Genomic DNA, 25,031 nt, shown 5'->3' with positions numbered 1-25,031 from the left:
CTCCTGGCAGTGGATGTCTGTCTTCACTGTAGTAAGTTATGCAACACCACTGTTATACAATATATAGGATTAAAAAAAAAAAAAAAAATGACACGTGGCTCCTGAGGTCAGATGATCTCAAGTATATATGAAAGGTTGTGTTATGATGTGTACTGTGTATCAAGAACTCCCGGTCCAGTCCACTGTTGCTCCATCGATGCCGCTGACCAGTGAACGGGGCACAGAGCTCTGGCCTCCGCCACGCCCCCCAACGCTTCCTGTCCCGCAACGTCATTACGTCACTCTGCATCCGAACCTAGACCAGTCGCAGCCATTTTACTCGGCGAAATAAACTTCAATCTCAGAGCTAGACGACAAAACTACACGCGTTAAGACAACACCGTTGCTATTAATGGATATCCCGTTGTGAACCACGGCTCGGATGGATTTGGGTTTCGGAGGCTTCGCAATTCGGTAAGACCACACACCCGGGGCGGCGCTGTCTTGTTTTTAGCATGTTAGCCCGCGGTAGCTAAACCGAGCTAACTGGAGAAAATGTGATGGGGCTGTTTTTGAGAAGCGTTCGAGATATGCAGACTCGGACAGCAGGCTAGGTTTGGTATGACCGCATAACACAACGGGGGCAGCGAGTATTTGACCGTGGCTCAACTTTGGATACATTAAATGACGGTAGAAACGACGGAAACGTTTCACTATCTTTCCTGATCCACAGTATCTGCAACTCACTCACCTGTCAGATTTAAAGTAGCTACCCATCGCTAGCTTATCCCACACCCATCCGCCTCCTCCTCGGCGATAACATTAGCTGTGGTGGAGCCATGCCACTCAATAATACCCCCCTAGGAAAATGTTCGCTCGCCGTTTAAACTATCTACTTGTCAAGGTGCCATTTATAGAGTATGGCATTTGGGCACCGTGTGTTTATTTCAACCATTTACACTCGAGCCCGGATGCTCTCTGAATCTCAAGGCATGGCATCCAGTGTGATTGTGAGCTGGCAGCGCAATCGCTCAAGCAATACGGACCACGCAAGCTGTGGGATGAGGCTCGTCCCGCAAACAAAAACAGGACGGTTGTTGTCTCATTGTCTTCCAGCCGATTCAAGTGAGGTAGTGGCTGCAGCAAATCCTAACAGGTCCCGGTCCTGTGTGACTCATGCAGACAGACAGGCAGGATGTGATGCTCCAAGGAGCGGCTTGATTCAGCCTGGCCCCTGAAAACGTGTGAATTATTTGCATTAACTTAAACACCAGGGATATGATTAAATGGCAAAGCAATTATTCCAAGACTGTGTGCTTTGTATGGCCCGAGCTGCACGTCCCAGTGCAGTATTACTTTGCAGGGAGATTGTCTGCTCGGATCACTTTAGCCTACTGTTTCCATGTCTCTCCCCGGGGTGAATTAAAATCAAATGAAACCAAATACCGCCACAGAGGCAGATGTGTTAGCATTCAATGGTGCTATATATAGACGGTTCTAACACTGTTGGACTGGTTTCCTCCTTACGGGGGTTTTGACAAATCAGGTTCTGCTGAGCTGGAGTTGAAGTTTGTCTTTGTCTCTGCTGCAGTCTCTTCTCAGGTGTCAGCACTGCTGTGACCTTGTTTTGTTGCGTTTTTCATTACCCAATCCTTTTGTGCCTTTTGTGTGTGTGTGTTTTTTTAGAGGTGTTTTTTTTCAAAACAAAAAAAAAGTCCCCGGAGGAAGCCAGGAAGGAAACTACACCGCATTGAGTGTCTGTGGGAACAAAGCTGAACACTGACTCTAGCGAGTGAGCCACAGCGATGACATCATTTCTGTCTTATCTCACAGACGTTTATGTTGGACGTGATGCACACTTTTTACGGCCCAGGAAGCTGCAATACTTAAACTGTCGTTTCACATAGTTAGACCGGTTCTTGCTCTGTCTTGATCTGCTTGTAACTTTTATGCGCCTGCCTCAGTCATTTTTTTGAAGCGGTGTTCAAATTCTCGGCTAATTTCTTGTAACCGCTGACTGTACTGTAGAAATGGATGAACCCTCCACGATGTCCCCTGTAAGATTCCTGAAAAGTGGCGTTGATTCTCAGTAAAGGTGGCTCCGGTCTGTCCAGGTCAGTGACTGACTCAGGCTAGTTCACAGCTTATTCAAAAATTGAAAAATTAGTGGAGCTGAAGCGCCTAGGGAGAGACCCACCTGTCTCTGAAAGCTCTTGTGCCTTTAGTTATGCATAATTTGTGTGTAAAGTAGGACATTTGCAAGTTTATGGGGATTGACTCGTGTTTGGAGCCAGCCTCAAGTGGCTGATCCAGGAACTGCAGTTTTTGTCCCCATGTTGCACCTTTATAATGGCAAATTACAAAAAAAAAAAAAGTTTAACTTAGATTGCTGTCATGTGAAATGTATGCCCCATCCCACATTGTATGATTCAACACAATTTTACAAAATGTATGTTAAGGCCTGGTATTGCTACTGTTTTCCTGAATGGATTCTGATTCATGTGGTCCACATTCAGTTCACCATCAATCCATTTAGATATATTTCTGTTTCGAAACTATTTAACTTGGTTATGGAAGTGATTTTCACAAAAATAACGTTGCCATTGGTTTCAAAGATTTGTGGTATTTCCACAGTATTTGTCGCAATCTCAGAAGATTTGTCATATAAAGCCAGGCTCATTTTTAATAAATGTTTAAACCCAGCCCTAAACTACATCTTTGAGGTACAAATATACAAAACGTAAAAAAAGAAACAGATTGTCTTGCTCTTAAAATTCTCTGTCATCCGGGTTATAAGCTTTTAAAAGAAGCATTTTATTTATAACTTATTCTAGTTATAAGGTGTTTTTACACACGAGTGGGCATACCGTTACAACATCTTACTTCCTCTTTCACAGACACTTGTCAGTGGTGTCTTTATGCCCCTTAACAGAAACCAGACAGCTCATAGTTTATGAGCTCTTAGGCTGGGACCGTAGGTTTCAGTTATCTCATGCTGTCAGTTGAGTAAATGTGTGTGTGTGTGTGCTTGTGGGTACTTGATCACTGGAATTCTTCACGGCCAGGCCTATTTAGAGTAAAGTTGACCCCTGGCCTCCTCTCGTCAGTATGCGAACACTTTTGTTAGTGTTATGGACACGCAGGCCTGTTGTTGGCAGGAGTTCGTATTCCCTCAAATGGCTGCAAAATCGTTAAACTTGTTTTGCTGAAGTTGTGAATATTGCTTTGAATGTTTCACTTCCCTAATCCTAACATAAGAGGTTTGCATCTTTCTCATTCAGTGCCATTGTCCTGACCACAATCAGCTAAATATTCCCTGTCACCTGCGCTGTGTGTGTAGACCTTAGTGAGAGAGAAAGAACAGCCCTAATTGAGCCGGCACACCCAAATACAGTCATCAGCCCACAAATAGTCAACTGAAATTGTTACCTGGTCGAAGTCTAATCTTTCTCCGCTGATAATAACAAACAGAAACCTGAGTTTGTTTTCTGTTAATCGTCACCGGCCCGGTTTGTTTGGCTTTATCTGGGACGTTAACATTGCACCGAGCTCCACAATTAGCTTTGGTAATGTGGAGAAGTAACTCCAAACCGCCGTCACGCTGAAATCTGTCGGGTAATGGCAGTGTTACTGGCCTTGAGTTAGCAAAACATCTCATTAGAAATCCTCTGAGGGGTGTGTATTTTTAGGTCTTTCATTGATAGTACAGGGAGCTGAGGCTTGTCAGTGAGTTTGTTGGGTATTTTTGTTGGCTTTTTTATGCCCTCATGGACTCCCTGTTCTATGTCATGTCTAATTTTAGTGACTTTCCAAATTGGACCAATACAACAAGGGAATCTTGCCATCTTTCCATGCCAGTTGGCCAAGGATCTGCAAACTTGTTTTCTCCGTCTTCCTAGCTCTAAGTTGAAGGTTAGCTTTAGTCATCTCTGACAATCATTGCCAGATTTCAGTAGCTTCGAAACTAATAATCTACGCTGTATAAGGCTGTTAGTTTCTGATCCCATTGAAACTGTTTTCACTAAACTAATGATGTTTTCTATTCATGTGTCATAGCTGATGTCAGGTATATGATAGCAGGAAGGGTTGGGTATTTTTGTTAATGTCTCTGCGTTTGCACAGCACAGTGTTGATGATTGACATAAGTGTGTGTGGGCGACTGCACTGACCCAGTATGCCTTGTTTTAAAATGTCAAACGCACCCAGTTGCCCAAACCTTTTCACAGAGCTTATTGATCTTTTATTTTTTAAACCAGTGCGGGAAACAAAAATGCATTTCATTTGCTTTTGATTCGAGTTGTGTGCTTATTTGTGCGAGTGCAGGATGTTTGCATTACCCTTTGATGGAACACATGGGGCTTGTTGCCCCGTGCCATTAGCAGTCGAGGGCAGAGCAGCGTGCAGCGCCTGCCATCTGGATCTGCTCTTTGATTCAGTAGGGGCAGCGCCGATGTTTATCCCACAACGCTTTGTGAGCTGTGACAGCTGTTTGTTCCTACCTCTGTCTTACACTGCCCCTTTTCTTGCGCTCTACGCGACTTAATTTCACTTTCCTACACCTAATGTATGCACACACAGCATGTATCTGTCTGCTGCAGGGCTGGGCTCCTTTTCTCTTCTCTTGTGAAAATAGTTTTGTGATGACGTGGTAAGTATGATATACAGGTATACACCTTGTGAGGTTCCTGTTTGTCACAGATTTTTTCCAGCATGATATCACCTCAGCTCAAGATACAGTCGCCAACCAGGTGTGTAGCTAAGCTCAAAATGAATGTTGATTTCGAAGATGGTTGTTTTCTGAATGCTCACCCAGTATTCAGGGGTTGGATTGTTAAACATGTTGAGTGGCTGCTGGTGAGCACATTACATCGCAAGGTGTTAAATACAGAATGACTTGAGAAAATGTTCCCAAATTTGCTTCAGATAAGGGTTGGAGCAACACGTCGGCGTAATAAATGATACCGATTACGCAAATGCGTCGATTTGCTTGGAATACATAAATAAATGAGGTCGCAACGTTTGTGTTCGTCCCCAATTATGGCGGCTGAGAACTTATCCAAAGAGCCCGGACCTGAAGTGTGGGAATTCAGACCACGCTCAACATTGTCTTTGCTAATTAATGGCAGTATATGGTAAACAGCACTACATAAATCTTAACCTGTCATGAATCGTTTCGTTCATTCTTCAGTCATTGACTTCGTGTTAAAATATGTTGTTGTGAGAAAATGGTAAAAGTTCAAACGGTGGAGGTTAAGTTTAGTTTTTTTTTTTTAATAAAAATGAAAACAAATATGCTCAGTCTAACCGCACAGTGGATCGATGCTGATTTTATTAATATTATTTAATGTACACATGAGTGGGGTCAAGTTAAACATTTTATTTTGAATTTTATTTTATTTTATATTGTGCATTGTTGGAATGTGCTAATAAATTATGTTTTTTTTATAATTTTGTAAATGATTTATTGTTTGAAACATTACTATTAATTTATGCAATTAGCAATGCCTTGATTTTAGTGAGGTTAGTACACAGTCATAGCCATAAATGCAATTGTACTAATAATTGCCATAATAATAATGATGTTGTAATAATAATAATAGTTTCGGCTTTCGGTTCTACTTTTTCCGTTTTCAGTTTCGGCCAAGAATTTTCATTTCGGTTCATCCCTAGTATTTAGTGGTATGTTTACCAAAGAATTGAAGGGCTACTCAGAAAATAATGAATAGATTAATCGATTGAACAAATATTAATTTGTAGCAGCCGTACTTCAGAGTCACCTCCAAGAAACGTTTTAATACCTAAAATCGTCAACCTCATCATTAAATCCAATAAATTAAGCAAAGACGCAAGCATTTATTGTGGTCAGAGAGGAACCGACATAAACAAACAGAACTGGAAAACATTTTCTATGTAACCCAGGACCACTATGCGCCCAGAGTGCTGGTAAAATGTTATATCAGTCTTACACTAATCTCGTTATCTGCTTTGAATACTAAGCACAGCTCTCGAAGCAGCCTGAAAGCTTCTGCGTGCAGTTGATTGATTCTTGGTGTACGTCTCTGCTCCAGACTGCAGTGTGATGCTGCACTACAGCAGGAGTCTCTATTGTTTCTGTACAGCTAATCCATTTCCTTTGTATCAGAGACCACTGCGGGCTTTCCGTGCAAACCGTGAATTTGTGTGGATTTGTTTTCAGGCCATGATGCAGCCTTGAGTAGCGGCTAGTTTTATTCAGGTGCCTTTTAAGTGGTGCTTGTCATCTGTTTCTACTTATCTTCAAACACGTCTATTCAAAGAGAACCACTGTCTGGTACCGTCTGCACCTCATGTATGTGTTTTCATTTTATTATTTTTAATGGACTTGCATATTGAAAGTCTAATACCTCATTAGGTTCGAGTAGTTGCTCTCAGGTGTGGTTTCTCTTTCCACTGTGTCGTTTGGTAGTCTGTCGTCGCAGACCTGGTCTTTTTGGGATTATTTTTTCATATTTGTTCATTCATTTGGGATAAACGCCGTAAAGCCTCATCCATACGAACCATTTCAACCATTGCCCAACGCTTTGTAGCTGCCAGCTGGTCACCAGTGGAGATTCGAGTCTGGTTGATTGTTTGTTTCCCATCCCAGATGTTTTCAAGTGAAACAAGCAGAACATAAAAACATTGCTGGTGAATAGACGGTACCAGCTCTTCTTGTAGTTCCAGTTCTGTTCTTGAAAAGCAAGTACCGTCAAAGATGCCGCCACTCCGTCTGGGTTCACCAGACACGGATTGAAAGTTGCCAGTTATCATCGCTACAACTCAGTGAATTTCATTAACATTCAATTGTCTCTTGTCACTATGTCGCTGCTGGTCTCTTCCTGTTCATACACCCCTTAAGACTGACCTGCAGCCGCCTTTATAGCGAGATGATCACTGGTGTTACCAAAACCAAGATAAATTCCTCACTAATGAGCACCTCGAGCTGTGTTTTTCATGGTTGTTATTCTCTCTGTCCTGCTAGGTTCGACTCGATGGCCGCGCTAAACTCTTGACAAGCCCAGACGTCTTTTTCCCTTGTCCCATGCTGTCTTCTGCTACTTCAGGTAAGAATACTCCTCCTCTACAGTTGGTTGTAAACTTTCAACCAAGCTGATTATTTGCCTTGTGGCAGCCTCCCACGCACGTGCAGGGAAGCGCACAATGAAATCCGACCTGGTTGTGATATTTTGCATCACTGGCTTTTTTTTCCTGTGTATTTGTGTGCTTCTCTGGAAACACTTAGGTAGAACTGGCTTGTTCATTCAAATTAATCCCTTCTGATTGTGACATTTTACAAGAGATTAGATAGCAGATCTGATAAACGCACACTGTTTAGCTAAGTATATTGTAATGCAGCACAGGCCTTGTACTTAAGCAGGAATTGGGGTTACTTGGGTTTCTGTGTAAGTTCTTGCTCCAAGTCTGTTGTATTGGAGAACGTGCAGGCATGATGACTGTCCTGTAGCAAAGAGCAAAATCCAAAGTTCAGTTTTATCGTCAAAAAAACAAAACAAAACTCCCACTCCCCTACAGAGAGGTGACAAGCACATGACCACTGTTCCTGCATGCAGAGTCTGGTCACTGACACGGATTCAAAGAAAACAACCTCACAGTACAGGAATCCGTTCCTTGATTGTAATCCATAGGAAACATTTAACAGAGCAGAGACTGGTTACATTTCTAAAGAGGGAGATCTGTTACTGTAATTCTGTCACAGAAAACCACAGAGGTTGAACTGTTGAACATCAAGGGCTAAGTTATGCTTGTACCATGGTGTTTTAGTGGCACTTAATCATCATTAAGAGGCCAGAAAGTGGTGTTAAACTGGAAGCCAAGTTTAGAAGAGTGGAGGGATTTTGGAGTGGTGGCCAGATTCAACATAGGGTTGGTATTGACTCCAGTGTTATTGCTCAATGTTGGAATTGTGATGCTGATTGCACACTTAATGTGAGTACACCAACAAAACACTGAGATTATTGCAACAGTAAAGAGCTGAAAACTGTCCAATTTAAAAAAGGGACCTAGACGTGCAATTTTCCCGCCCCTGAGCCCTGTCCCTACACGGTTTCAGACCGCCCCTCCTTGCCTTGTGCACAGGTAGCGAGGATGCTTACTTAGCATACATTTACCGGAAAATCTGCTTAGCTGTCAATAAACTGTACTTAAGTAAACATCGCGTTCATTTCATCCTCAAATAGCTCGAAGTATCATTCAGAAACGTCTTGTTTGAACCTCTATTGTCAAACTTCTTCGGGGGGGGGGTTCTCCTGCAGTTCTGGGTTCACCTCCGGTACAAATAGACGGACTGACGTGGCTTCAGACCGCTGCGCCGCTGTACTCTACCGATGCGCTGAGCGGTTGCCATGGCAACACTACTAGAGGGACGGGGTAACGGGAGCTCAGTCTCAGGAGGGAGGGGGATTGCGCCAAAATGGCACGCTGTGAAAAAAGATGGTTTCGACATGGTGAACAGGATTTTTTCACCAAAACATGTAACAGAGATTCCATCAAGTCGTGAAGGAAACATATCAACTTGTGAAAATGAGCATCCAATGTCCCCTTTAAAATGTTCAAAAGAAAGGCATCTAATGCATGTTCTACTGTCCTTTATTCTCCCTATCTAATGCTTATAACACTTGAAGGGCTTGTCATGAAACGGTACCACTGGAAAGTGGCTCTTAGCCAAAAGCAACACCTCAGGATGGTTGGTAAAGAGTGCGTAGGTCCTGGAACGGATAGATGCGGGCTGCTGCTGGAGAGCGATATATGGCGTACATGTTCAGACCGAGCAGACTGTTGGGAAGCCATGGATACTGAAGTGTTTGCTTTGCTCCCCAAAATGTTTCCGTTGCCTCTGTTTGAAACCACCACAGCGACGTCATACTCCGGATCACGAAGCGAGTCTGAACAGAGAGAACATTCATGCACAAACTGACGTTGTTTCTCTTGAGCAGTGGTTTGAAGTGATTATTCAGTATATAATGGCCAACCCGGCTCGTTTAATGAATAATCTGAGCTGGTACTGAGCTCTTCCAGATGGCGGAAATGAAATGCCACCCTTAGCATTTCACCAGTCGGGTGAAGTAGTCATACCAACAGGATGATGATGACGATTCTTCTGAATTACTGGTGTTTTTGAGAAACCGCAAAATATCATTGAGTGATGCATTCCTGTCTTTGAGGAGCAAAGCAGTCACCAGATTTCCGTCTAACCACGCATTCTCTCTTCTCTTTTGCTTGCATCTACACAGACAGCAGGGAGACATAATATAAAGGGACGGTGACCCATAACCCTCTTGCTTGCCTTGGACCCTCCTTAATCCCCTGCTGAGGCATGATGGACACTCAGGCTTCCCAGGGGCAGCTAGGAGCAGAGGGGGATTGTGGGATGTCAAATGTACTGGTGCCCAGTCCCCAGAGCGAGGCGGTGACCCACGAGCTGGAGGAGCTGTCGCTGCAGCCCACGCAGAGCCTGCCTCCACTCAACGAACGCAAAAATGGTGAGGGCACGTAACACAACATCCACGGTTCATCTCCCAGTCAACACTGTCGTCCTTGTTTCTGTACACTGCCAGTGACTCGGACTCAAACCAGACTAATAAAGTAAAAATGCATTTAAAATACATTTTCTGAACTTCTTAGCCATCAGAAAAACAAAATGAATCGAAGAAAAAAAGCTGCACAATGTACAGCAGAATGATCTAGCTTGCCTCCTGGCTTGGCCCGCACGCTGTGTACTAGTGCAAGTACACAAGCACGTACACTCAGATCCAAATAAACTGTTAAAAATCCATCAATCTTTGCAGTACACAAGCATTGTAATCATCACGCTAGCCAGGCGGCATGTTAGCTTCTCATCACCCTCACATTGTTGCTTTAGCAGCCCCATCTGACTGACTCTTGACACTGATGGATAGGTACGGAATTACCAGGGTTTAGGAGTGGGTTACTGCTGCGTCTGCCAGCTCCTAATCATGGCTTTGATGGCGAGATCCGTTCATTCACTGAGTCCAGTCGCTGCTGTTGATCACAATGCTCAACACAAATCTGATTTGTCAGATCCACTCAACAAATGCCAGCTGTGTAATCAGAGCCGTCGCATGCTGGACTGAACGTGTTTTGGTTAAATGTAGGATTTTTTTTCTAGTCGCGCACGGCGGCGGCAGCGACCACTGTCCGCAGGAGAGCGCAGTAAAACGTCTCGGCGGTGGAAAACTTCTGTGGAATGTCAACAGTAGTAGCACCCACTCATCATCTTGGCTTTTGTCATTTCCCCTCCTGTGAGAACACAGACCTCATACTTTCCACCCCCTGAGCCACCTCCAGCCCTTTGCCAACCGCAAGGTTCTTTTACTCATATTGGTTTTATCATGCAGGTGCTAAAATGTCCACCATCATGACATGTGTGTAGCTCTCAGAGTCTGTCAACAGAGAGGGGCGTCCTGACCCGGTGCTGAGTTGTGACAGAGGGTCAGAGATAGCTTAAAAACTGACATCAATAAGGCGACTCCCTTAGTAAAGTTCATCTTTAATGTTTAAAATCTGCAGTGATCCTTAACAAAAAGTAAAAAAAAAGACTATTTGTTAATGTCAAGGAAACCTAAGCCCACAACATTTGTAAATTTTCAGGATTGCAAAATGCAAATTATTTCTATAATCCACTCTAGAGTTTCTAACTGTGAAGAAATAGTTGGTGCTTTTGGGTAACGAGCCTCTCTGTTGCAGAGAAAGTCCAGATGAACGGTACTGTTTTGTATCAGACTTTACCCAGACTCAGACAAAAAGGCCAGACACAGGTGGTTGCATCCAGGGTTAGCTTTGGCTGTTCTTTTGTAACTCCAGTATTTTCCGTTTCCAAACAACCTTTCCTTTAACAAATGCGTCATGTGAACAATTTTTACAGGTGACAAAGACAATTATATGCATGGCTTTGTTTCCTCCGTGGTATGTTTTAGGTTGTATTTTTGTGTGTGTGTGTGTGGGGGGGGGGGCCTGCTGGCGTGTGTTTGCATGAACAGCTCATTTGTGGTATCCACCTCTCTCCTCTGACTACTGAGGTCGCAGGTCAACGTGTGTTTGTCAGGCTGAGCAGAATAAGTGACTGGAAGTCTGAATCACCTTAAACGTACATTTGTCTTCTCATGTTTACACGGCATACTGAGGGTCCAGATTGTGGATTTCTTTAAAGCATGTTTAGCTCATTTTTCTCCAGATCTCCAAAACTCTGATCTTCTTTCAGCTCTGTACAGAACTGCAGATGTAATATTTTCAGGAAAGTAGACATTTGTCTGATGTGGCCTTCGAGGTGCAGTCAGTAATCTTATTGTTTGTTATTGTCAGCATCATCAATGTCCGTGATGATAATGAATGAAAAACAAAGAGATTAGAAAGACAAAAAAATGTGAAGTTCAGTGGGGGCCAGCTGCTTCCTGTTAGTATTTGACACATCCTTTCCTGTGAATGGAGAAGTGTCTGCACTTATGGTCCATATTTAAATAAAAAAAAAAAATCTCCTCCTACTCAGTCTGACACTTACCACCAACACAACAACATTAAACCTATAAACTGTTTCTCGCGTGTGTTGATAATGACGCCGCAGTGGTAGTTTCCTGTTTGTCATTCCAGTTCAAGCAGTGCTGAGTAAGGTCCTTCACTGTTCCTTGGTAGTTACGAGAGAGCAGTGTTCTGGGAAAGATTGCCTCAAGCAAGAAAATAATGCATCTCAAACAGTCTGAGTGAAAGGAGTTAAGAGTTGAAAGGGAGGAGAGAGTAGGGACCGTGGACCGTGTCATATAAACATAAAAGTTAGGGAGGGTTCAAGAAAGAGAGGCGCACTGAACACTTTGGCTCTCAGCATTTGGTTGATCGTGTTACTGTGAAGCCGTAACAGTTTTGGACTATTAATGGTCCGGGAGAAGTAGACTGTGTTCTTGATGGACGTGGAGACACTCAGTGACTGCTGCGTTTGGTTCAGAGCAAAAGCAGGTGAGCACTCTTTGTTGTTACTGTCATGGAAATTGCCCAACTTATGCAGACTAATGCCACTGCCAGCTTGTTGTGGATTTCTAAAGGCTGTTTATTTTAAAATATCTTGCGGAAGGCGTCAGATTGATAAGCTTTCCCATCCATTAGTGCAGAAAAGATGGAGTAAATTGAATGAAACCTAGTCCTTTGGTGGTGCATATCTCTGCCTGTTCTGAAAGCAAGGTATATTTGTTTATTATGTAAGGTTAGCAGTGCTTCAGATGCAGTGTTGGGTATAGTTACTTTGGAAAGTACTCATGCGTTACCAAGAATTAAAAGCCGTTTCCAGCGCCTCGCACATGCTGCAACTCAGCGACACACAGCCTCCTTTAAATGCACCGAGAAGTCCTGACAATGAATGATGTCAGTCATCCAACCAAATTAACTCTGCAGGATAACAATACCAGGGTGATAGAGTGGTGCTTCTTTGATACAAGATGTTTTTTTTAATTTGAAAGTGGAATTTTTTGCGGTCGACAGAAGCTTTTCACCAACGCAGAGTGTGCATTTTACCGTTATGTTGTTCTTGTCCTTTTCACTGGCGAATTGAAAATAATGTGCATACTTCCACAATTCAAAAGCTGTCCTCTCTGCCATCTTGCCGGCGGTTCGAAAACACTGACACACACAAACAGACAGGTAACGTAGGTCAGCAGGGGACAGACGCATCATCACAGCGCTGCGCCTCCGCTGACACATCCGCAGGTGGCACAGTAGTGTCTGACAAAAAGCAGGCTGTAGTCGGAATTTTTCTTTCCTTATCCCGAGAAACTCTTAAAGTAACGGATTACTTTTTTAAAAAACTAACGAAGTTACTGATTACTTAACGCACAAGTTACACAAAAAAAGTAAAAGTAATTAGAGTACTCTAACGCGTTACTTTGTAACGGGTTACCCACAACACTGTTCAGATGTCAGTGCACCAGTCTGGTTAGCAAATGTATACAGATGAATGACTGAGTTCAGTGAGGTGTTGAATGTTGAGGTGTCTTCTGTAACAGAACAAAATGAATCGGAATACATGGTATTGTGTCACCATAGCACCATACACCACTGTGTGTAACAAGGGTTGTAAATGTGAGGTTTGGCGGTAAGATAACTGCAAATCGCCTCATCTGTGATGAGAAGCCACAGAACAAGCACTGGTGTCAAAAGTCGGATCTAAGAATCCCTCTTCTATAACCGCACAGTGTCAGTGTAATGACTACAGGAGGATATGGGTTAATATTCATTCTGGGGAGAGAGTTATATAAGAATAAGAAAAACCTCTATTAGTCCCGCAATGGGGAAATTGCAGTGTACAACAGCTTACAGAAAAGGCAGAATAAAAAATAACAAGAGCAAAAAGAGTAGTAAGAGTAGTATAAATACTGAAATAGAATAGGATAAAAATATTGCACGGATTGAACTGTAAAATAAAGATCGAGTAAGAGCTGCTGCAAGCAGCTGCCGGCTTCGACCGGCACCGGAAGTAACATGTGGTTATATTTGAGTTTAATGTCGTTCTCTTTCCTATTTTTAAACACTACCTCATCTTTCTACTTTTACCCATGTTTTCCTTCTCCTTTTTATTCTAGTTTTTCTACATTATAGTCAAAAATGTTCATGTCTGCTTTCAGTGCTGCAGTTGAGGCTTCAGCAAAGGCGAACCCGGGAGCAGCTGGTGGACCAGGGCATCATGCCACGTGAGTAACAACACTGCTGCCAGTTGTGTTTCATCCACTGTAGAGCTGATGGGTGTTAAAAATGATAACAAAGTAGCACCCTGGTTCATACTGACAGCTGGGATAATAAACATGTTTGCTATAGGGATGTCCCGTCAAGGCGTTTTGCCCCCGATCCGATCCCGATCTTTTAATATTTAGTATAAAACTATTGTTTTGAATGTTTTATAAATAAACCTGGTGATTTAGAAAGGCCTTTCTTATCTCAGTTATTTTCTCCTAGACCACATGTGCACTGTGCAACTGTATTAAATAACAGTAAAGCCTTCTTTATTGTGGACTATAAATAATAGTAAAGAAACTAAAAGTATATGGGCAAAAGAACACCTGGAGCTGGATGGTTTCAACTAAATAATTAAGCAGCTTTAGGGTTAGGGTTATATCTTTTATTAATAGTGTAAATACCGAAGATTGGCTTTGGAACATGCTCAGTCCAGTCTGATGCATCCTTAGTTTTCTATATAATTTAATCTGACGTCATTTTGTGACTAAAATTGTGCTTAGACTTGTGCACTGATGAAAATGTTACACATTGCAGCTCTGAAGAGTCCAGCAGCTTTCCACGGGCAGATTCGCAGCTTGGAGAGAGCCAGGGTAAGACACACAGTCAGAAGTTAATTTGGGTTATAAGGCAGAGATTATGCACTTCTGCAGCTGTTCACTGCAGCATACGTCCCCAAGAGAAACCACATCAACACTGCATGTTCATTAATATCATTTGTATCACAAAATGATCCATATTTCCAAAGGTATTCCCAATCTGTAAAGTTTGCTCGTCAATTTATGAATCTAGAAGCATTCAGGTTTAAATGATTTACTGATTGATCTGTGTCTGTCTTCCTCTTCAGACTGAGAATTTCCTCAAGCACAAGATCCGCAGTCGTCCAGAGCGAGCAGAGCTGGTCAGGATGCACATCCTGCAAGGTGCTGATAATCTTTTGGTTCACTTCATGTTTATAGTGCTTCTTGTGGAAATAAATACAGACACCGTCTTGAAAGAAGTTAAGTTTTCACGCAAATGTTGTTATTTAAACACCATAGGATTCAAACTGGCAGCAGGCATGATGCTACAAAAACAATCTCCCGTCGCTGCAGTCAAAGATATCTATAGACAGGTGTCTTGATTTACGTGGCCGGTGCTGAATGTGTGACGTTTTATTTTGCTCGACAACCAGAGACTGGAGCGGAGCCCTCGCTACAGGCCACTCAGATGAGGCTGAAGAGGGCCCGGCTCGCCGACAACCTCAACGAGAAGATTGCCCAGAGGCCGGGCCCGATGGAGCTGGTGGAGAAAAACATCCTGCCAGTGGATTCCACCCTTAAACAGGCCATCATCGGTGAGAGCCACTGATCCTTATTTAGTGTATATCTAACTTAATGGACACAATCTGACCATGCAGGGCTGTCAGTAACCATCGGTATTACTGATTTTAAAAAGCACTTTATGTTGTCTCTCAGTGGGCCAAGTGAATTATCCCAAAGTTTTGGATGAAGACAGCAGTGACGCTCTGTCCCCGGAGCAACCGGCCAGCCAGGAGTCTCAGAGCTCTGTCCCTTCACCGGGGGAGATCAAAGTACCGGAGACGCCCTCTCCGGCCCCGGTTCCTCTCCAGAGCACCATACTGCAGGTCCGATAGAGAGCTTACTGTTCACGTGTCTCTGTGAACTGTATTTGCCTTCCCTAATAACACGGATATTGGACTTGAAAGTGATTTTTCACATGTTCTGCAGTTCTTATTCTCTTTTTGCTAATCCTCTGCAGCCCCTCTCAGCAACAGACTTCATGAAAGTGATCTCCACCAATGAGCAGCCTGCCAGCCGCCCAGCTGTCCCCCCAGCTCAGCCAGTCGCTACACCTGCTCCCCCAAAACCAGGCCCAACACTGGTGAAAGTAAGCCCGGCGCTTTTGTCCCCCCTCTAAATATAATACCCCCTCTGTCTTTTTATCCGACTGCTGCCGTCGGAGCGCATGTCAAGAAATTCTTGATTCGTTACAGCAAAGCCAGCAGAAGACCCCCTCGGAGAAGAGTCGCAGCAAGAAGGGCAAAGAGCCAAAGTCGAGGGTGAAGAAGCTCAAGTACCACCAGTATGTTCCCCCGGACCAGAAGCAGGAGGCCAGCGAAGCGCCCATGGACTCCTCGTACGCGCGACTGCTGCAGCAACAGCAGCTGTTTCTGCAGCTGCAGATCCTCAGCCAGCAACAGCAGCACTACAACTACCAGACTATATTACCAGCACCACTCAAGTATGTGAACAAAACAAACCCGCGCCACCCGCATATAACACAAAGAATGTGATGGTATTGTTTTATTTCTGTCTAAATAACAGAGATGAATGATGTTTTCTGTTATTCTCTCATTCCCCTATTATCACTGTTTACTTTTTGTCCCTTTTTTTTTGTTTGGTGTGTTTTTATTACTCTATCTAAAAAAAAATAAACGTCCAAAGCCAAATATTGTTGCTTTCAACAACCCAGGGACCCTTTACGTACTTTCCAATAACAACTCTGTGTCTAATTATATTAATAACTAACAGGATGTTGTTTCACCAGCTGCTGCTTTCATAAACGTGGCTCTCTGTGGTTTGGTTGGCTGGCTTTGTTAGTGAGGCGAGCTACAGGATGGATGGTCTGCTCGCACTGTGAACAGATTTCCTCTCTCTGTTTCCTCTCCTCTCTGTCCAGTTATCTGCACAGTAATGCTCTTTTGTTCACCTTCCGTCTGTCTCGCACCTCCTCTCCCTCTTTTCTTTATCCCGTTCCTGTGATACAGAGGAGTGAACGATCGCCTCTAATAACAATGACCTCAACTTTCTTCTTTCTTTCCGCAGGCCCGTAGCAGAGGGTCAGAGCAGCAGCGCAGGCACGCTGCCAACCTCCATAATGGTGTCTTTACCCACTGCACCTCCACCTCCTCCTCTGCCTACGGCGTCGGCTCGGCCAAACAACTCGCTGTCCAACAGAAAGCCGGGAGTCTTGCCTGCCAACCTGGAGGAGATGAAGGTATTTGGAGGCCCGCTTGTAGTGACAAACACATCACAGTAAAACTGTGCCTGGAGCAGCAGTTCAGTAATCACTGTTACATTCAGTAATCACAGACAGACGATGGGGGTCGAAGCTTTTGATTTTATTCTCCTGCCCAGCTGTTAAAAAATGTATTTATTCTTTGAAACATTAATATTAATTTATGCAATTGCGATGCATTGATTTTAGTGAGGTTAGTACACAGTCATAGCCATGAATGCAATGGTACTAATAATTGGCATAATAATTTCGGCCTTGGGTTTTTCTTTTTCGGTTTGGGCCAAGAATTTTCATTTCGGTGCATCCCCACTCAAAATTCAACAAAAAATGTCTGACTGACAAAATTCCCCAAGCCCAGCAATTCAAAATTTCCATCTAGTTTGACTATACAAATTTGAATTGTAAAAATGTGGTGTTTTGAGTGGTTAGTCACACAACACACGATGTGCTGCTTATTGGTAAGCTTTAGAGGTGCCTATAAGTTGACACGTTGAACAGAAACGGCCCTTTCCCCCCTTTTTCCAGATTTTATGCTAAGCTAACATCTGCAGCCTCCAGCTACTCATTTCACAAACCAATATGAAACAAATCTTGGAAATAAACTGAGCATGTTTTCAAAAATGGTGAACACAACTACATTTATCCTCTAACAGTAGTCTAAAATTAATTCTGACATGATCATATTTATTTCTAGGTGGCCGAGCTAAAATTGGAGCTGAAGCTGCGTGGCCTCCCTGTGTCGGGAACAAAGACCGATCTGATAGAAAGACTGAAGCCTTTCCAGGACTACCCCAGCACCTCTGCTCCTACTACCAATCATGCTCCTGCCACTACCACCCTCTCCTCTGCTGTCGCCATGGAGGTCACCACGACTACCACGCCTGCCATAGTCTTTCCAGTCCAGCAGATGGCTCCAGAGAACAAGAGGTCCACGCCGCCGCCGGTCTCACCTGTTTCCAATGATAATTCCAACCTCCAGCAGGATGTAGGTATGTCCGATGCTCTGTCTGAAATGCAAACACTGGGCTCTGGCCTGGCTGGGCCTCTCTCGTCATTTCAAGTCCCGGAGGAAAAAGACCGAAGGCTCCATGAGAAGGAGCGGCAGATAGAAGAGCTGATGAGGAAGCTGGAGCAGGAGCAGAAGTTGGTGGAGGAGCTGAAGTTGCAGCTAGAGGTGGAGAAGAGAGGTCAAGGTGGCAGCGACTCAGCCTCTCTGTCTCCCAAACTCACTTCTCTACCTGCCCTGAACCCAGTTCCTACTGTCCTCAACTCAAACATGGTAAAAGTGGAGGGCACTGTCCTGTCAAACTGTTCATCCACTACAGCTAACATCCCAAACTCAATCCTGGGATCCCAGGCACTCACGACCCCGCTGCCAACGGTGGTGAAGTTGGAGGACGTGACTGTTTCTTCTGGAAAACCACTCCAGCTCCAGACACAAACCCAGCTCATCACCCAGATCCAGCCCCAAGTAACCACCAGCCCACAGCTCCTCTCCCAGTCCCAGAAAAGTCCCAAAGTCCAGGCTCAGCCACAGACCCAAGCTTCACCCGCCGGTCTGCAGCAGTTCTTCATCAGCCATTCAGGGGGAGTGTCCCAGGTGCTGGGTCAGCCTCAGACCTTGTTAACGGCATCTGGGCAACCTCAGACTCTGTTGACCACTACAGGCCAGGCTGGTACCCAGATCCTGCTCCCAGTCTCACTACCTAACAATGCTACTGCAATCCAGCTGCCAAGCACCACTGTCAGCCTGCAGGTATGACCAGAGTTAGTTAGTTAGTTAGTGAGTGAGTGGCATAGCAACAGCCTGTTAACCTGTTTATAAGCAGTGATGACAAATTCATCTTAGGTTTAATAATAACAAGACATTCTACAGTAGAAAACCAGATGTGTAAACTCAGCCTTTTAAGCTGTTTTTTTCCTTTCCATCTCAGCCTGTTCTCCAGGCCACTGTCTCAAATCCAGGCTTGGTCCAGGCTCCAGTTCCTCAGCTGCAGACCACTAAGATGGAGCAGGCACCCAGCCAGCAGCCGCTGCTACAGGTCAGTCACATCTCCGTTGTGTCTCCATGAGCACTTGTGCTCTTTAACTCTGTGTACACAAATGTGTTTCTGTCTCTGGCTGCTTACCGTTGTGACGAATGCGACTGTCTTCTTTCTTTCTCCGTCTTGTTATTGTTCTCATGTCAAGCCTGATGGTCTGATGTTTGAGTCTGTCTTTTGTCTTGACAGACTCTGACTATGTGCAATAACACTTCTGGTTTGGAGAACCAGACTAGAGCTGAGATGAGTAGTCAGTGTTTCCTTAGAAGCTCCCCAGACAACAGGGTCTCTCCACGGGCCTCACCCAACCACCACATCTCCAACGGACCCCTCAATAAGGTATCAGTGGTGAATTATTACAGCAGGGGAGGAGCTTTTTACCTACTAGCTGCTGTTTCACATATTTTCCCAAACTTGATATGTTTGCTTTTTCATCCTGCCAGTCCTCTTCACCCCAGCCTACCTTCATCCTCCAGCCCACCTCCCTAGTTACTCAGCCTCCCAAGACAAGGGAACCTCCCCGCTATGAGGATGCCGTCAAACAGAGCCGCAACCTGCACATCAACAATGTTTCACAGGTTAGATACACACCAGTTAAGCTGTATATACCAGTAGATTTCAGCTGCTGTGTCCTTCAAAAATAAATGCTTTACGATTTATCCTCCTGACTTTTAGTGATTAAGCCTCAACTCTCTTTATGTCCTTGAATGTCTTTTCAGGTTCCCACAGCAACCAGCCAGCAAATGGATGACTTGTTCGACATCCTCATAGAAAGCGGAGGTAATGTGGTGCACAGTGACGGTACAAACCAGGGTCCTTTCATTAAAACATTCTAGTCGTAAGAAACCAGTGAAAAGGCGGTTTTCAGTTTGATCTGTTAACATAAACGTTAACAGATCTGGACTGAGCATGACTAACACCAGCCTTTTAGATATTTTTGGCCTTTATGACAGAGGCTCCACCACAACAACATGAGACCACAGATTCCCTGGCAGGAGTAATTGCGCCCCAGGGGCTACTTTTGCAGTTGCCAAGCGGTGTAAAGGGAGAAATGTAGAGCAGCTAAAATAGAAATAGAAATTACTATTTTATTACAAATATACAGTATATTAGCACCACATGTTACAGATTTTGCGTGTGAAATCTAGTTGGCAAGAGAGAGAGTTGGCTGAAAGCAAAGGATAAATGGTTCACTGTAGAAAATGTTAGTCCTTACTATTTTGAGTATTTGCTGGATCGGTGGAGTCAGGACATGTTTGGTCCAGCCACATTCTATGCAGTGGGTAGCCAGAAATGTAACTACAGTCACTGCAATTAATTAATGCGATTAATTAATGCGATTAATTGATGCGATTAATTGCGATTAAATATTTGAATCTACTTACCACCCTATCTCACTAATGCACAATAATTATCAGCGTTAAATAAGATCCAGTTCATCATCAGAAAGTTTAATGTCCCTCTATGGACATTTTCTAATCGATTTCTTTCCCCTTCTCCAGAAATGACTCCATTTATCCAGCAGGACCCTCCAGTGTCTCTCACTACGACCCTCCCAGTCACAGCCAACATCACCACCCTTCCCGTCAACACCGTCCTGTCCAGACCGCCTCCCCAGGTCCAGGTGGCTCCTCCCCCGACGCTGAGCTCCCTCGTCAACCCCAGCCTCTCCTCTTTGGCCACAGACAATCAGCTGGAGGCGTTTCTGGAGGTGACGCTGGCGGAAACGTCGTCAGACCCGCGCACGCAGGGCCTGATGGAGGAGCTGCAGGCCCAGCTGATGGACCAGCAGCCCTACTCCCCCATGGACACGTCAGACCTGTCTTTCTGCGACTCCTCCTCGCCCCCCTCCTCGCTCAACATGGGCCTGTCTGACCCGACCCTGGACAACATGGAGTGGCTGGACCTCACCATGCCCCCGGGTCCTGCCGGAGCGCTCACACCACTGGGGATCCCGACGGACTTCCTGGATACTCATGACCTGCAGCTGCACTGGGAATGACGGAGGATTGGTTAAAGGTTATAAGGGAGTGTTGGTTGAGCCAGGAGTGAGAGATGGATGGATGAAGAGGAAAGGAAAGGGACTAACACCTGTAGAGAGGCTGAAGTAAAGAAGAGAAAACATGGCATTTCTGTGCCATATCACTCTCACCAGTGCATCCATACCATCTGTAATATTCCCACTATTCTACAGGAAGTACACCGATTACGGTGGAACTTCAAGCAGGAGTTTGCACAGCTTTAAAAGAGGGATTATAATGCCTGAAGGTGATACTTGTAGTGTTTGTGTGAAGGGATTTTTTCAGCGTGAGGATTTTAATGATCACTTACAGAGCCAAGGAGACCGAGCCAAATGAAGACCGGTAGAACGGACGCTTTGTAAATACACTAAGAGAACTTCTCTCTGCCTCAGAGCTGAGTAGTATAGAGGGCTGAGTATTTCTCTGGTTGGCTTTCAGTGAAAACTGTCTTTACTGTGTCAGCACAGTAGCTGGACGTGTATATATCTCTGGAGGTGAAAGCCTTGGTTCCACTCAAGCACACTGTGCCATACTAGGTCACAAAAGCTGGTGGTTACACGACAGTTGTCACGCTGAGTGACAGTTCAAACTACAGATGAAATCTAGTTGTATTTAACGACTAAAGGGACTCATTAAAGAGGCTTCTCCTTTCTTTAGAAGGCCTCAGATACTGACCACTTCACCTGGGAGAGCTTGGACTAAACCAGGAGCCGGACAGTTTAAACCCATCTGCTCAGCCAGATGTGCTCAGTCAGTCAACAAGCCAAGTCGGAAAGGGATTCCTCGAAGAGAGGAGGTCAAGCCTCCGTTCACACTGGTCCGGTCTGCCACGCACCGCGGATGCCACGTTGGCCGACTAATCTGATACGGTTGCGTCAGGTGTGGCTGCTTTCTCCCGTCTCATCACGACCCCCTCCAGTCGAGCTGATCAAACGGCGCGCGAAGGAAGATCTGACGATGAGAGGAGGAGGAAGCTCCTCCATCGACGTGAGAGCTATGCACTAAAGAGGCAGAGAGACCCGGCGACGCGGATCACTCACCTCAGAACAAGGAAATGTGAACACTGCCGGAGCGATCGGTCGTGATCAGCTTAGAGATCATGACGTGATACGGCAGTCGTCCAAGTCTCTTATTTTGAATGTACTTTTGAAAATATCTACAAAAAAAAAAAAACAGGACTTAAAAAGTTGGCAGCTTTTTTTTCCTTCTGATAAGCAAACTGATGTAAAACAGAGGAAAGGGAACAAATATCAGTTTGCGAGACACACGTGTAATATGTGTTGAGGGAGTTACAGTGAGGTATGATGATGTCTTTGATGAGCTTTATATCTAGCTGTCCTAATGTTTTCCTGCACTTTGTCTGTGTGTGTCACAATAGGAAACGACTGCATCAGTAGCCAGCGCATATCCTGCAGCTGATGAGCTAGTTTGCTTCGACAGACCGTTATCAAGTGACCTCAGTTTGGAGGAATCCGAATGAAGAGTCGAATCTGGCCGGTGAAATAGTCAAACTGCATCGAGCCGCTGTGGCCTGCAGACAAAGTTACTTTCCTGACCGTGTGTGTGTCTGTGTGAGAGAGGCAAGCATGTTGATGTGTGTGTGGATTCGTCTTCCCATCTCCTGCATGTACGTCCGCGTCTCCGTGTGCATGATTGTATTTACTCCTTTAACTCCTCAGCCCTGAAGACATTCGCCATCAGATCAAATCATTCGCTGTCCACCCGACATATTCCAAGTTCCAAAACGGCTGCTGATGACTGTTTTTTTTTTTTGTATCTGCGTCGATGTCCTCCAGTCAAAAGCGCACACACGCTTAGCCTGAGTCCGTGTAGAGGGCTGGTTGTTTTTAATCAATCGCGTCATCTTCCACTCGTGTAGCATCTCAGTCTATTTATTCTTTTGGGATGGATACAGTGTAACTATAGGGCACTTTAGAACAAGACTGCTTTTTAATCCTCCTCTCTTTTCGTAAGTGTTCGGTCTGTTCACGGTTTAACCACCTCTTATTACGTCCTCGGGCACTAGAGCGCTTTGCCTCTCTTCTGTTGTGGCACATTTTTTTAACGTCATCTGTTGATCTTCAGGGTCGTTTGTGTGGCGGTTTGATGCATTTTAAAGCAGTGTATTTTCTGCCTGTACTGAGCCCTTTATGTCAGCACTGGCTACGATTACACAGACTGACTCAAATCATTCTGACCAGAGATCCCAACTTAACAGGCACACGCACAAAGACGGTTTAGGAACAATTGAAAAAAACATGAAGAACAGCACAAGGTGTTGACCTGGCCTCCAAATTCACTAGATCCCAAACTGATCAAGTATCTGTGGGATGATCCACAGAGGCCCCTCCCCTCAACCCATAGGACCCAAAGGCCCCCACTAACAACATTCTGTTGCCAGACACCACAGGACACCCTCAGAAGGCCCATGTCCATTCTCTGATGAGTCACAACTGTTTTGGAGGCACAAGGGAAACCTACACAGGTGGTCATAATGTTGTGGCTGATTGGTGTAGCGTAGAGGAATCCTAGCGTCCGTGTAAACGTAGCCAGTGTCTTGCCAGAGAAGTTCGACTCTTCTTCCTGCTGCAGTTTATCATCTGGTCATGCCAAGACACATGGATGCCAAATACTGCACTCGCCTACTTCTGGGTTTTGTAGTATTTAGTGTTTCAGTAGTTTTCTCTGAATGTTTCACCTGTAGTTCTCAGTCGGGGGGGCTCTCGGACCTCATCGTACCTGCTTCCAGGTTGTATTTCTTTAACTTTCCACTCGTCAAATCTTACGTAGGACGAGCAGTGGAAGTCACTAGCTGACTCATGTATCTTAGCAGACGGTCTGTCGGTCATAAGGCTGTTATGTTTGGTATTGTGTCGCCAAAAAACAAAAAAAAAAAAAAAAAAAAAAAAGGAACTTATTATCACGTTTTGTTTTTTGTATTTATCACGTTTTTTTAGGATTAAAAGTAAAAAATGAAAAGTTTTGTTAATTCTGTAAAAGAATACTTCATGTGTATATTTTTTGGTGCATAGTTTTTTTTTTAATTATATATACATATATATATGTATACTTCACGACCTCTTGGCTGCACATGTATGTGATTTTTTTTTTTTTTTTATGCTCAGTGTGACACCACTCACAGTCCGTCGTCGTGGTTGCTGACTGGGCAGACGAGGACAGCAGAAAGCAATAATGGCTGCTCTCCTTCGATGTACTGTACTGTATGTCAGATCCTGCCTTGATTTAACTCATGTAGGAGCCTTTACTTCCGAGTAATACAGCCCTAAAGCACTTCTACGGGAGAGGAGTAGGGCCGCTGTAAAAACTAAAAATAAAAATTGTGCGGTTGAGACAAATGTCCAAACCCCCAATTCCTTTTACAGTGTTCCTAATCCTCCTCCAGACGCTTCATATCCCAACGGTTCTGTGTGTTTATTCTTTTTTTTAACAACCCTCTTACGTGTAGAGGTCTGTGGAAGCACCGTGAAGGTGTCACCTCTCCGCCCAGTTCTCCTCCACCTGCTGTGCTCAGTTCATCGTCACGTTTCTGGCGGAGAACCAGATCCGAAGAGTCCCCGCCCCCCCACCAACCACCCCCCAACCCCACCTCCGTCTCCGCCGCCCATGCCATGCCTCTTGTTGTTTGTAATGCCATACGTTTTGCACATTGTGTACATATTTATATAGATGTAATGCATATTTTTATACATGTGTAACATCCAACGGGCTCTCTATTTTGTAAATACTCCCCCCAAAAAAAGATGTATATATAAGTACTGTATGCTTTTATGTGTCAATAAAAAGTTGGTGTACTGTGAGGAATATTCCCTGTTCTTCTCCTTTTTTTTACTGAAGTACATTACGAACAATATGAACCGTTGTATTTACGAGCAGAAAATCAGAAGAGCGGTTGTGGCTGCCGGTGTATGAAAACAGCTCTTTGTTGCTCTTTGACTTTGTCGTCATGTCCCATGTCTGTGTTTGCATATTTACAGAGAGGCATTTTCATTTTCCTCCAGATAATTCACAAATATTCCCTCCCCTTTCTGGAAGCGCCGCGGCGGACGTCCCATTATTGGTGAGGAATTGGCAGCGTGAAGGCGCTAATCGGCCTGCAAGGAGCTCTCCCGGTCTAACAGTCGCACGTAAACAGACGTGACGAGTTATAGCGATTTGAATAGTGGTGTATGTATTTGCATCG

The 25,031-nt window shown here is 44.4% G+C and overlaps 1 protein-coding gene across 1 annotated transcript; it reads left to right on the top strand.

The window, feature by feature from the left end:
* The first annotated feature begins 315 nt into the window (after positions 1–315).
* On the top strand, positions 316–24,654 carry mrtfba (myocardin related transcription factor Ba). The gene is made up of 17 exons (XM_084567666.1): positions 316–453; positions 6,980–7,061; positions 9,249–9,497; positions 13,641–13,706; positions 14,284–14,339; positions 14,594–14,669; positions 14,921–15,082; positions 15,204–15,373; positions 15,508–15,636; positions 15,743–15,990; positions 16,575–16,746; positions 17,462–18,523; positions 18,702–18,809; positions 18,999–19,148; positions 19,253–19,387; positions 19,529–19,589; positions 20,312–24,654. Exons 3-17 carry the CDS (start codon positions 9,332–9,334, stop codon positions 20,809–20,811), a joined length of 3,261 nt encoding a protein of 1,086 aa, XP_084423792.1. The 5' UTR covers positions 316–453; positions 6,980–7,061; positions 9,249–9,331; the 3' UTR covers positions 20,812–24,654.
* Positions 24,655–25,031: the final 377 nt, after the last annotated feature.

The sequence above is a fragment of the Chelon labrosus genome (assembly GCF_963514085.1).
Source record: "Chelon labrosus genome assembly, chromosome: 19".
Taxonomy (NCBI): Eukaryota; Metazoa; Chordata; class Actinopteri; order Mugiliformes; family Mugilidae; genus Chelon; species Chelon labrosus.
Note: the sequence above shows the minus strand (reverse complement) of the source record. Positions and strands in the feature narration are given on the sequence as shown.

Excerpts from the sequence above, each read along its gene's own strand:
- mrtfba (XM_084567666.1), top strand. The coding sequence starts at position 9,332 with ATGATGGACACTCAGGCTTCCCAGGGGCAGCTAGGAGCAGAGGGGGAT. Across the intron at positions 9,498-13,640 it reads ACTCAACGAACGCAAAAATG|TGCTGCAGTTGAGGCTTCAG; the intron begins GTGAGGGCACGT and ends GTCTGCTTTCAG. Across the intron at positions 19,388-19,528 it reads ACATCAACAATGTTTCACAG|GTTCCCACAGCAACCAGCCA; the intron begins GTTAGATACACA and ends ATGTCTTTTCAG.